Source organism: Buteo buteo, chromosome 5 (genome assembly GCF_964188355.1).
Source record: "Buteo buteo chromosome 5, bButBut1.hap1.1, whole genome shotgun sequence".
Lineage (NCBI taxonomy): Eukaryota > Metazoa > Chordata > Aves > Accipitriformes > Accipitridae > Buteo > Buteo buteo.
Window position 1 is genome coordinate 13,334,594 of NC_134175.1, and position 12,311 is coordinate 13,346,904.

Genomic DNA, 12,311 nt, shown 5'->3' on the forward strand with positions numbered 1-12,311 from the left:
TTTATATAGAGACTGAGAGTTGTTTACTTGTGACTGGTATCTTAAGATATATAAATAAGTCATTAGTATTCTGTCATTCTAAGAACTGAATCAAAACTCTGCCTGGTCCATCAGCTGGAATTACTGCTTGCCTTAATTTTTAAATTAACAGTCGAGGTGTCTGTTCTCTGACTTTCACTGCTATTCTTTTGTCCAACTGCATGTAACCATTTTTGTAACTAGCTTCAGATGTAATGCTCTAAATCCTCTCTTGCTTCCCTTCCCAATTCTAATGCTTTTCTCTTTTCTCTGCTTGCTATTCTTGGTTTACCTGCGACAGCCTTCTGAGTACAGCTGCTACCTTGGTTCAGGATCTCGGGCATCCTCAAGAGCCAGCTCTGCTCGGGCCAGTCCAGTGGTGAGCTCCTCTATTTTTCTTTGTTCCTAAACTGTTTAATTACTCTGTTCTTCAAGGTCTTTTTTGTACAAAGAGGCCACTATCCCTCATGAGACAGTTTTTATGGTATTAATTGGACCTCCTGGGCAATGTTTAAGACAAAGAAGGGGAGAACCAGATGAGAAATTACAAACCCGAAGTATTTTCTAGGCAGATGCACGCGTTTTTGCAATAGAAAGTACACTTCAGACTCACGTGATAATGCTATATTATATTCTAAGTTGGGCATAAAGCACATTGGCAAGGGTATTGTGAAAAAGACTGGGTTGTTGATGCGAGTGCCATATCTCCTTTGGTTATTAAAATCAGGAGACCCTAAATCTTACTGCAGCTTTCAAGTAGTTTAGTTTCTCTCTGTTTCGCAGTATTTTGATGTTGTATTGCTGCAAGGCTACAGGGCTATCCAGAGATTGGATTTGAGCATATTTGTTGGGCTGTAGATTACCAGGCACTGCAGAGTCTTTAGCATGGTGAAGTGCTAGAAGGATTACATGTAGCCGGCATGTCTTCATGAATTCCCTAGTAGTCGTGGTTGAGCAAGGCTCAAATGCTAAAGGTTTGTCCAACCCCTGTTACTGTAGTTGACCAAGACAAGACTTTTTCCCCTGTTTTTTACAGATACAAAGTAATTGTCTTGATTTTTTTTTTCAGTGGCATATTGCTGCTTTCTCTTTGTGATTGTTCCATCTAGCTGTTTACAACTCTGAATATCTTTCCTCATTAATTTAAGAGCGAAGCCTGATAGTGTGTTGACAGTGGCCGACTGCAGTAGCATGTCTCTTAGAGAAAATGTAAAGCTTACAGTAAACTAGTCTATAACAAAATTAATCTTCCACGGAGAGTGAGTTTTGAAGTGTTGCACTGAGTTTTGGCAAGCTGACTTTGCTACATGGAAGTGTTCGTCCTTGTGAACTTTTAATGTGCTCCTTCTGCTGGGACCTTTCACATATTAACTACCACATCCCCAAGATACAAAGTGATAAGGAGGATGATACCATAAATGAGCACACACAAAGTGCTTCTCTAGTCGTAACATGGTATTGGCTTTGTTGCTTTGCTGAGGAGCTGAAACATAAATGCTGTAAATGTTGCCTTAAGGACTAATTAAAAAGGAGTATCAAAGAAGCTACCACAGCATGCAACATGGTAAGCTGTAACATCAACATTTGGAGTGTTCCTCTTCAGTACACACACGTGCTCTGCAGTAAGGAATTGCTTTGTATCTGATCCCCCCAATCATGCTGCTTCCCCCTTCAAATGCAGCCTGCGATTTGAAAACCTGTGCACTAAGGGGGTTTTCTCCCATAGTTAGAACTGTGCAGTAGGTCTGCATCCGGATAGTGAAAGGTGCCTGAACTCGCCACGCAGGGTTACTTCTTGTCATCAGGCAGGGAATAGGCGAGCCTTTTGATCATCAAGTGAGCCCTTTCCTTCTAAGTGAGAAAGAGCTGAATAAACTAGCTGTAGCAAAAGAAAATGGAACTGATAGAATAAAGCTATGTGCTCTGAAGTATTGGTGTTTCTTAAAGCAAGGGTACATCCACTTTTTAAAACTATTTCATTTTTTTTTAAAAAAAGGGTTTTCATCAGATAATGTATGGCAGCCAGTGAGCTATAAATAAATCAGTAATTTAATTAGTCCCTGAACCTGAGTCCCTGAGCTATGAGTTCTTGCAGTATATATCTTACATTAGTAATACTTCTTAAGTGGCTTTGCAAACTGAATTTCAATTATCCCCAAAGCAAAAAATAATCAGAACAACCAGGGATTCCACTGAAGTTCTTTAAGTGTAAGAGTTGGGTACCCATACATTGATGTTGGTTTCCATTATGTGTTTTTTATATGCAGTCTGAGGTATTCATGCAAGTTGCTTACAGTTATCACAAAATGCAGCTTGCCCCTCCTGGGAGCTATAGGGGATTTTTTGTCTTGTAATTCTCTGCTTACACTTTGGACTGTTTGTATGCAAGTGGCTGGAGATGGTTAGCTGTGTCAGCACTGATGCTGGAGAGCTGCCAAGCTGAATCTGCACTGCAAAGAGATAACAGGCACTTTTTTTTTTTTTTTTTAATTAGTAGTTTATTGCGGGGTATGAAGAGCTGAAGAGCTTCCGTTGTTTCAGTGGCCTTGAAGAAGAGCTGAGAGTTAATGCTATAGTGGGTCTAAAAGGCACCACTGCAGGGTCTTTGCTTCTCCTAATGCAAGGTAGTACAAGCCTTGTTAACAGGGTGGCATTGCTCTTAAAAGTTCTAATTACTATGTGGGGTTGATGCAGCAGCATCTTGTGATTCCCCCCCCCCCCCCCCCCCCCTTTTTTTTCTTCCTGTATTAAACAGACAATGCCTTTTCCTGTAACTCACAGTAAGGAATCACTTGTCTTGCCTCTTACTAACAGAGGATTCAAGGCATTTTGATAACATTTCCAGTTGTGTACTTGATCTTGACAGGAAAGATGCCGAAATAGAGCTCTGTCTTCTCAGTGGGCTTAGCAATGTATCACTTCCGCTCGTAGTCCCAAAATGTCATCTGCTTGGACCTCCTAAAGGAAGAATAAAGAGCTCCTCAGACAATGGTGATAACTTATGAGAGGAAAAGAGTGGTTGTCTTTATCTATACGAGCAGTCTACATTAGAACTGTTTTAATATTGTTAACACGCAAAACTGAATTGCTCCCTGCCTTACTGTATCGAGCCATATGCTTCCTTGAGTCTGCTTTATATATCTTCTGACATTTACACACATAAAGATTTGATTCCAAGTTTACTTTTTAAATGGCTGGTGGAGGAGGAAGGAAAGGGGAATATCTGTTGAGTTGAAAAGCTGAGTTTCCAGCATGCTTATGTCACTTGAGAGTGTGATAGTTTACAAAATCCATGTACTGTAATCACAAGTGCTTAATACTGAAGTTAAATATGATTTTCTTATGATATGGGCATTATTAGGCAGAAAACCGAACCTGAACTGTTCCCAAGCCTGACTAACTATCATGAGAAATTATATATTGAGAATGGAGAATGATTCAGTTTAACTTTCTAAATTAAAGCGTACAATACCTTGTCATTGCAGCCCTTAATTTTTTTCCTCAGAATTTTGTTTCCCCCTTCTATCACTGCTCATTAAACAGTGAGCAAAAAGCAACAGTAGTTTTCCTGCTGCACACAGCTTTGCCAGCTTGTGTTCTCATTTGTGTTACCATGTTTGTGATACAGTAAAAACCAGGAAGATACTTAAACACAACATGTGAATATTTATTTGTCCTTGTATGTATTTTTAAGATTTCACTATATCTGCATGAAGTTTGCTCTTTGATTATTTTTCTTTAGTGTTTTTCCCATTATCCCCAGTAATTATTGTCTGCTGTCCTTGCGGTTCCTGCAGATATGCAAATGTGTCATTTAATATTAAAGCATTATACCTGATATAAAGTACAGGTTTAAGACTACTGAAAGCAAACACCAGGCCCATCTGTACAGATGGAGGTAAATCTTGTGTCTGAGCTAGTGCCATGTTTTGGCTGTGATGGGCTTTTTAATATGAATTGCTGGAATCTGTCTTTTTCTAAATTAGTAAACTACTAGTGAAAAGCAATTATTTATAGATTTGAAGTAGCCTCAGAATGCAACAGTATTTATCTGAAGACTTTCTGAGCAAAGTTGGGCGTGGTTTTCTACCCTGAGAAGATGATCTTTCATATTAATTCTCTCCCTCTTTGTGGAGTCTCAGGTGGCAAGAACAAGCAGTCGACATGCAGCCTGGCCAGGTGGGCTAGTACTGACAGCAGCGTGATTGTACAAACTGCAAGACTGAAAATGCAAGTGCCACTTAGCAAGTGCGCAGTCCTCAGGTCATGTGTTAATGCACGGCTGTGAATACACAGTTGTGAATAGCTCTTTCATTTGAAGAAGCTTATCGTATTCTCACCAGAAATAAAATGAAGACAGTCGGTCTTAATTTTCATGGAAGCAGTTATCAGCATGCACAAGCTTTGCCGCCTTTCCTCTGTACTTAAAGATTTACAGTAGGCTTGTATCGTAGCCCAGCCACTGACAGCCTGGGTGTGCTTTCGGCCCCTCCAGAGTGAGGATTTGCTGCAGTGCTAACTTGCATTTCAGAGGCTGATAAGTTTGTTTGAGTGATGATGTTTGGCATAACACTCATTCCTGAGCGAGGATACTTCTGACAAATCCACTTTAGACCTGAGAAAGTTCAGCAGTGGTTTTCCCCTGCTGACTTTTAAAGGCTTATTGCTAATTGCTAGTGTTAAGGTGGCTCTCACTGGAAAAACACGCAGGAACTCTCTGTGTTGCTTCTTGCCCCAGCCCAGCTGATCAAACTGGTAAGATGGGGATTGTGGGAGGGGTTATACTGACTGCAGTACTTTTTATTTTTTTAATTCCAGCTCTTGTAGATACAGTCCTGTGTTCAGCACTACCCATTGCAAGAATTTTTCTTTGGTGTGGGCTGTATTTCCATTTCGAACTGTGCTGTACTACTTTAAGAGCAGGAAATGATCTTAATTTGATTTGTCACCAAAAAAACTCCCTTGCTTTTATGAGGAAGTTGATCTAAGTGCAAGATCTTGGATGGAGCTGAGCAGTGGCAGCCATGTATTGAACACTCTGAAGTTGTTCTCATACCTGAGCGTGGTCTGTGGTACTACCAAACAGCAAGTGTTTGAGATTTCCCTTCTTCTCTAGCCTTGTTTAGGGGGCTGGAAGCTGGAAATTGTGCCTTAGTCCTGATTCTTCCATTGAGTTAATGCAAGATCTCTTCACTTGCATGTGGGGTATAATGCTTAACTGTCCCAGGGTCTCTGGTCTTTTCAGTAGGTGTTGGAGAGTTGTCTTACTGGTTGCACTGTGATGGTGCTGCGGGGGCTCTAATTTTGGCCTGGACAGTCACCAGTGGCAAAGAGCTTCAGGGGTTAACCTGCTAGTTGACTGCAGAGTAGAGAGAAATACTTTTTCAAACATTATACTAAAATGTTTTTATTATCTATGAAAAAATAGGCAATATTTCCATATATAGACTTGTGGGATGATTTTGCTCTTGTTAAATTTCCAGCTGCGGTAAGCTTCTGATATTGCTGACATTTTTGTAACATGGGTCTGGATTTATTCCGAAAGCGCTGTCAGAAGAGGCTGAACTCTGATCCCACTGTACTTATTTTGCAGAGAGCAAACTATTCCCCTTGCCAAAACAAAGATGTGTGTGCTGGAGTCTTTTGGAAAATTACTTCCTTTTCCTGCTTTTTTACACACTAAAGTGCAAATTGCCCAAATTGTTGCTGAAGAAGTTAATCTGTGATTAGAGACAGACCCATACCCTTGTAGAAATGAAAAATGGTATAGTCTTCTAGAAATTACAGGTCTGGTATTATTAGGTGAATTCCTCTTTAGATCTCCTCTTCTAGCAAGTATTCCATTAGTCCTTTATATTTCTATATGGAAAACTCCCAAAGCCAGTATATTTGTATGAAAAGCTGTGCTGAGTATAGTACTGTGAAGGTGGAGAGGTTGTTTTCGGTCTATTTAATCATTACCGTATTCTTTATTGAATGACAGTGCAGAAGATAAGTATTTTGGCCAAGAATTTTGTGCAACTTCAAATTAAAATAAACATTTTTTTCCTGACCTTTCTCAGTTTGATCTCTTAATGGATCAAATACCAAAGGGCTTGTAGGGGACTGGGTGAAGGCTGAAAGCCTGGAGTTCCCTCTGGTGGCTGACTGCTGTTGGAAATCATGATTTGTCTTTTTAAAGGAGTGATACTGTGAATATATTAATCTAAAGATGAGCAGAATGAAAGCCTTATAAAGTACTAATCTAAAATAGACTTTTGTCTTTCTACAAGACACTCTTTACAGCTTTTGGTGTATCGTTGCCACGTAACTATAAAATTAAATGCTGCTTGTTTCAGACTGACTTTTTGCTTTAAAAAGTGCTGTGTCTCAGGAGGCATCTTTGTGATGAAAGGATACTATGTTAGAATGAGGAACTGGCTTTTCTCAAAACAGATTAAATTTTTAAATGTTAATATTTAAATAAATTGGTGGTGGTAATTACTGTTTTTGAGGAGAAAATGCTCTGAGTATTCTATTCATGGCACCAAATGCATGTGTGTATCACATGCATGTATCACAAGAGAAAATGAATTCTCCTGTATTTTTTTTAAACCACCTCAATTTTAGAAGTTGCTTAATAGCTGTAATTATTAAAGATTATGCCGCCTTAGAGAATTATGAAAGATTGTTTTGCAATAAATGTGTAGCAAGCTTCACAGGTATGGTTATGAGTGCTCTGAGTAGAAACGTCCACTGTATGCATCTCTCTCACCACATTGTCTTCAACGTTTTTCCCCTTTGTAAATGGAAGCTTTTATTTGACTCATGTGATGCATTGTTAAAACAGTATCAATATTTTCTCCCTTCTTTATCTTACTAAAAACTGAGATTGCACATTTTTTCAGAAAATAGAGGACATTCTGCAAATGGCTTAAGGAAAATAATATTTTGAGTTGTGCCCAGAACCCATAAGGGAGACTTCGCAAAAGGTTGTACGTAAATTTCTGGAGGTAGATTTGTGTGTGTGTGTGTGCGCGTGTATGCACTAATCTTTGGTAACATGTCAATATTTACACTGCCATAGCTGTCTCAATAAACAACAACATAGTGTTTGGCTGGGCTAGAAGGCTACCAAATCCACCACTTGGAGTTGTCTGGCATGAAAATAAGAGGCTGTTTGCAAGTCAGTCCATCTTGTTTATTTGGTCTGAACTGAAGTATCTGCCTTCATTAGTGACCTTCTCTTACTGCATCCAAATTCAGAGCTTTTTGGTGTGTGTCCCCGTCCCCCCCCCCCCCCCCCCCCAAGTACTTTGTGTATTCAGTGCCTTTGCAAAGTTTGTATCTAGTGCTTTAAGTCTGGCTTATTTTACTTTGAAGCCTAAGTCTTAAATTTTCTTAATGCTAATCATGGGGAATTTATGATATGAGATATGTTGTCGGTGTAAAAAGCTGATTTGTAATAGGTACCTCTCAGTTCTTGGATTTTTTTTAATAGGGTACCATGAATAATATGAAGAATAATTAGTGGGATCATCTAAATATTACTCCATATAATTCAAAGAAAAAAACCCTGTGCCAAATGTGAACTGGATTGGAAAGAGATGTACTTTTGGAGTGTGTTTTCAGTGAAATTTAGTAACTTAACCTCAACTATCCCTTGCCTTTCCCTGAATCAGATCTCTCCTGATTTTCTTTTCAGTCATTTCAAAAACACTATTCCCTTTGGCTCTTAGGCTCTTGATCTGGGGAAGCCATTAATTTTCTAGAAGTCTTTTGGGAAACCATCTTGACTGTGGTGCTGAATGTTCCCAGAAAAGGTTGACATGTTCAGGACTTCCTGAGTTCTGCTGAGCTTTTCATTTCATTCAGTCCTTTTTACACTTAGTTGCATTTTAGATGGAGATACTTATAAAAAGATTCTGTTGTGAAACGCGCTTTTTTTTTCTTTCTCCTCAGTAGCAAAGTGAATTATGACAAAACATTTGATTTTAAATTCCTGCTCTTGGGAACTTGTATATTTAGTTTGGTTTCAGAGCAGGAAAAAGTTGATAGGATGGTTCCCATCAAGGAAAGATAGACACCTGTTCAGGTTGTATGTGGGTTTTGCTCTGTAACTTTCTTTTAAGCATTTAAGCTGTCTGTATCCATGATAATTTTCTGCACTCCTAAATGCTACTTTGGCTCTGTTTTGTTTCTTCTAGACTAGTTTTAGTGCAAGATCTCTCTTCTGAATTAGTAAATTCCAGTGAAGTACTGAAACAGTAACAGAGCTGTTTATTTAGACTTTGAACTGGTCCCTGATATTTGACTTGAGGGTCATTTTTTGTAGTCTCAGCCTTACTTGGATCTTTGCTTGAAGTCACAGTCACCTTTTGTCTTGAGTGGAGAATACTTAACAGAAGTTTTAAGCTTTAGATCCCCCCCGCCCCCCCCCCCCCCCCGCTGCCCCCCCCCCCGCTGCCCCCCCGGTGGTTCTTCTTTTGGGAACGGTGCAGACACAGTACAGTCCTTCAAGTCTAACTTCGTACCTTGCTTTTTGGAATGGGGGAGGGTGTGCTGGCAGGCTTCAGAGGTAGTCTTCTTTTAGTTAAAGTCCATTAAAAAAAGTAACTTCAAGAAGCTATCTTGGTCTGGAAATCCTATTGATCTTTCAATTAAAAAACTTAACCTCTCTACTTGAGTAAATTGCTCTTTGGGGTTCATCTGAGGCATATTTTTAAATTGTTCTAAAGTAAATAGGAGTAGCTGTGTATGTCAGCACAGCAGTTTCATACAGCTACTTTTATGTCCAGGGAAAGACATCTGGGGCTTTAAGTTCTTGCCCGTGTAGGTCTTTGTATTCTTTCATTGTTAACTCATAGATCAAGTGCCATCTTCATGTTTGAAACGTTGTAATGTAGAAGATGGAAAAAAAGTGTTCCTCTGTCTTATTTAATAGACTAAATAGTTTTTTATCAATGAGTATATTCCACTTAACTACGTACTGCTTAGAAATTTGAGGTGAATTGTGCAGCCTTCCGCCCTGAGATGCCAGCCAGGACTGAGCAAGCTGGCTGCTTTTTGAGTGGATAGATATTGCTATTGAAGTCTTTTACAGGTTTAAGAATTCCATTTCTGATATCTTACTGCCGTCACTTGTCCTTTATTATGTAATGATTCCTTCTAAATCTTTGTTTTACAGATTGAGGAAAGGCCAGAAAAAGACTTTGAGAAGGTAAGAAGGATCTTCTGAATTATTCTGCCAATACTGCTTTCTTCATGGTTTTTTTGGTAGGTGGAACTTGCAGTAAGTGTACAGAAATCTTCTAGAAAATCCACTATGGGGCAAAACTTTGAATTATTAGAGCCTTCTACTACTACATTTTTTAAGACAAACTTTCAAACTTCTGTAGTTATTCACAGGTTAAGTAGACCTGCACCAGCAGTTGGCTGAAATTGCTTTAGGCTAAGCCACATGAATACTGGTTTTGTTTATTAAATTTTAATTATGGTATTACGTATAAATAAATAAATAATAAAAAAGTGGCGGATACTGCAGTAGTGAGAAATTGGCTTAATGCAGAACCCTCAGTACAGTAAAACAGTTAATGTGGCTACTGCTACAGCATAGATAAATATCCATGCAAGGAGAGGAGCTTGAGGGGTAGTCAAAAGCATCCACAAAATGTATTATTACAAGTTTTGAAAATATCTGGCAAGTTGATACTAGCCCCTAAAGACTTTGTCTAGAAGCTGTGCCATGCAAACTCCTGTATCAGTAGTGTTTAAATACATCTGATCAGCCTTTTCTCATTAGTTTCCCTTGTTAAATCTTGATCTTCTGATTTCTCTCCTTTGAAAGTTACATTTTAAGAAAATTTGCATAATTTAAGTGTAAGGGTTGGTGTAATGTGTGTATTTGAAAGAAAAAAGCCAAAAACCAAAAAGCAACAACAAAAATAAACAAAGAAAACCCTATCCCCCAAAAAATCCAAATTACAAACCCACAGCCTATATAGAAAAAAAATTATAACCTTTTTTAACTGTGTGTGATTGTAGGGAGCACGTACTGTTTCAAGTTTATCAGCAGCTACCTTAGCTTCTCTGGGTGGGACTTCTTCACGAAGAGGCAGTGGGGATACGTCTATCTCAGCTGATACAGAGGCATCTATTAGAGAAATAAAGGTAAGAAATACTTAAAACCAGCATAAATTGTTAGGAATCTTGTCTCTTAACTATGGCTCTTTTGATCAGAATGTTTTTATGCCTTGCATCTGATGAATCAATAAACTACGAGATTACTTGAAAGTAGTGCTGATGTTCCCCTTACTGACTATAGAAATTGGCAGTAAGAATTGGGACTGACAGGCTAATACTAACCAGGACTGTCCCCAGCATTGTTATTATGTAGACTAATATTATCTAAAGGATATTATTAAATATACTTTAGACTTCCTTCCAAAAAAGAAAATATCTTGTCTCCCCCTTTTGGCAGTTCTGGGCAAAATGAATTGTGTGTTGTAAAAAGTCCTTTATTAGAGAGATGCTGCTGGGAAACTAGTGTGTATTGCAGGAAAATTTGGGTAAAGTCCTATGGCATATGATGGCAGAACAGACTGATCATATTAGACACATCTCATCCTAACCTAATGAAATAGGAAATGGACTCAATATAGAACACAGATAGGAGGATTGAAATAATGCAAGAAGCACTGCACTTACTGGATGCTAATTTGGGGAGGGGGCTGTATTTTGTAATCTAATTTCTGATTCCATGAAGTTAGACACATTTGAATAGCAAATAGCTATGCAATCCAGTGTTCGTATCATTGAGTGCTAGTCTGGGTAGTCCATAGCGAACTTGTTTTTTGTAATCTGTTTTTTAATGCTGCATTCTAAAGACTATTTTAAAATGGGGAATCTGAATTCTGTTAATTTTCATGCATATGACTTACAACTCTTCTGAAATTACAGCCAGTTAAAATGGCTGCAATTTGTATTAGGACCTCGGATACAAGCAGGTCTGTCCCAGTTTCAGCACTGTAAAACAGCTGAAAGATAGCCATTTGCTGGTGACCGAGGACAAAAGAGGATTGAGACTGTGAAATAGGACTTAAATTTTGTGTGACGGATGGTTTTCATGTAGTCTTTCCTACGTCTCTTGTACAGCCTGTATTTCAGGCTTGCTTTGGCAGCCATTACCCTTAATACCTGCATTCCTAAAAGAGGGTGATAATCAATGAAAGGCATAGAGGAGGGCTGTGTGGCTGGGGTATATAACTTGGAGGCTTTGAAGCTGGGTCTGTGTCTTGTCCTTAATGCTGAAGATTTCATTTTTTCCAGTCAAGCAGAGCAGAATTAGCATAAACTTCCAACCAAGAAATTTCATTGTCTGGCAAGGCTTCAGTTTAGGATCAGACCCCTTAACCTGTGTGGTAGAAATATTTAAATGAGAATTTTGACTACCTGCTTTTCCCCATCAGTTGTGCTTCTGTCCATTAGTTCAGTGGCATCGTTCACCTTTCTCACTGTTTCTCTCAGGATATCTATGAGTTAAAGGACCAGATTCAGGATGTAGAAGGCAAATACATGCAGGGACTGAAAGAAATGAAGGTACTGGTTTCCTGCAGACTGGGAGTGTGATCATTAACACTAGCTAAACATTCAGAGATGCCAGTGTGAGACCTTGAACTGACCTTGCATGCTTTTCTTCTGGGAGGGGTTTGTAAATTGTGTGAAAAGCATTTCATTAACTGGAAAAGTATCTGTTCTGACCTCAGCTGATTGTGGTGAGAAATGCTTCCAAATGTTAACTGAAAGGCTGCTGATTACTATTGCATGTTGTCTTTGCTGTTTTGAGAAGGTAATCATTTTGCTAGCAAATTAAAATTATTAGTGGTTTTTTTTATAGTTTCCTAATCTAGGAAATCTACCAATATTGGAAGATGAACTAGAACTCATGTCCTGCAGTGCTATGAAAAATTAGAGTTTAAAAGCTTGTAGGTTTTTGTTTTGATAAGGTCCAGCGTGCCTTTGGAAAGTTGTGCATGCGAGGTGGTGACTATCATTTTGGTTTCATATTTTGATCACAGAAGACACCCTTAAACGATTCTTGTAATAAAACTCTGTGTAACAAAGCTTGTTACATGAATGCTCACACCGGTTGGCCATGAACAGATTCTGGTGCAACAGCTAACTTGTGCATCTGTGTACCACCACCTCATGAGTGAGCAGCAACATCAGCTGCATTTTTTGGAAAAGGCAGTCTTGCAAATATGTATGTAGACATCCAGGCATATAATGAATGTAACATATATTAGCATTAATTG

The 12,311-nt window shown here is 38.8% G+C and overlaps 1 protein-coding gene across 21 annotated transcripts in view; it reads left to right on the plus strand.

Annotated features, from left to right (window-relative positions):
* LRRFIP1 (LRR binding FLII interacting protein 1) overlaps positions 1–12,311 on the plus strand; it is a 116,544-nt gene that overhangs the window by 82,152 nt on the left and 22,081 nt on the right. For 15 of the 21 annotated variants that reach the window (XM_075027888.1, XM_075027889.1, XM_075027869.1 and 12 more), the window contains 4 exons: positions 320–397; positions 9,185–9,217; positions 10,042–10,167; positions 11,524–11,595. In XM_075027888.1, the coding sequence (XP_074883989.1) occupies positions 320–397; positions 9,185–9,217; positions 10,042–10,167; positions 11,524–11,595 (309 nt within the window). The remainder of the gene's footprint in view (positions 1–319; positions 398–9,184; positions 9,218–10,041; positions 10,168–11,523; positions 11,596–12,311) is intronic. The other 6 variants (XM_075027884.1, XM_075027885.1, XM_075027886.1 and 3 more) reach the window with 3 other exon arrangements.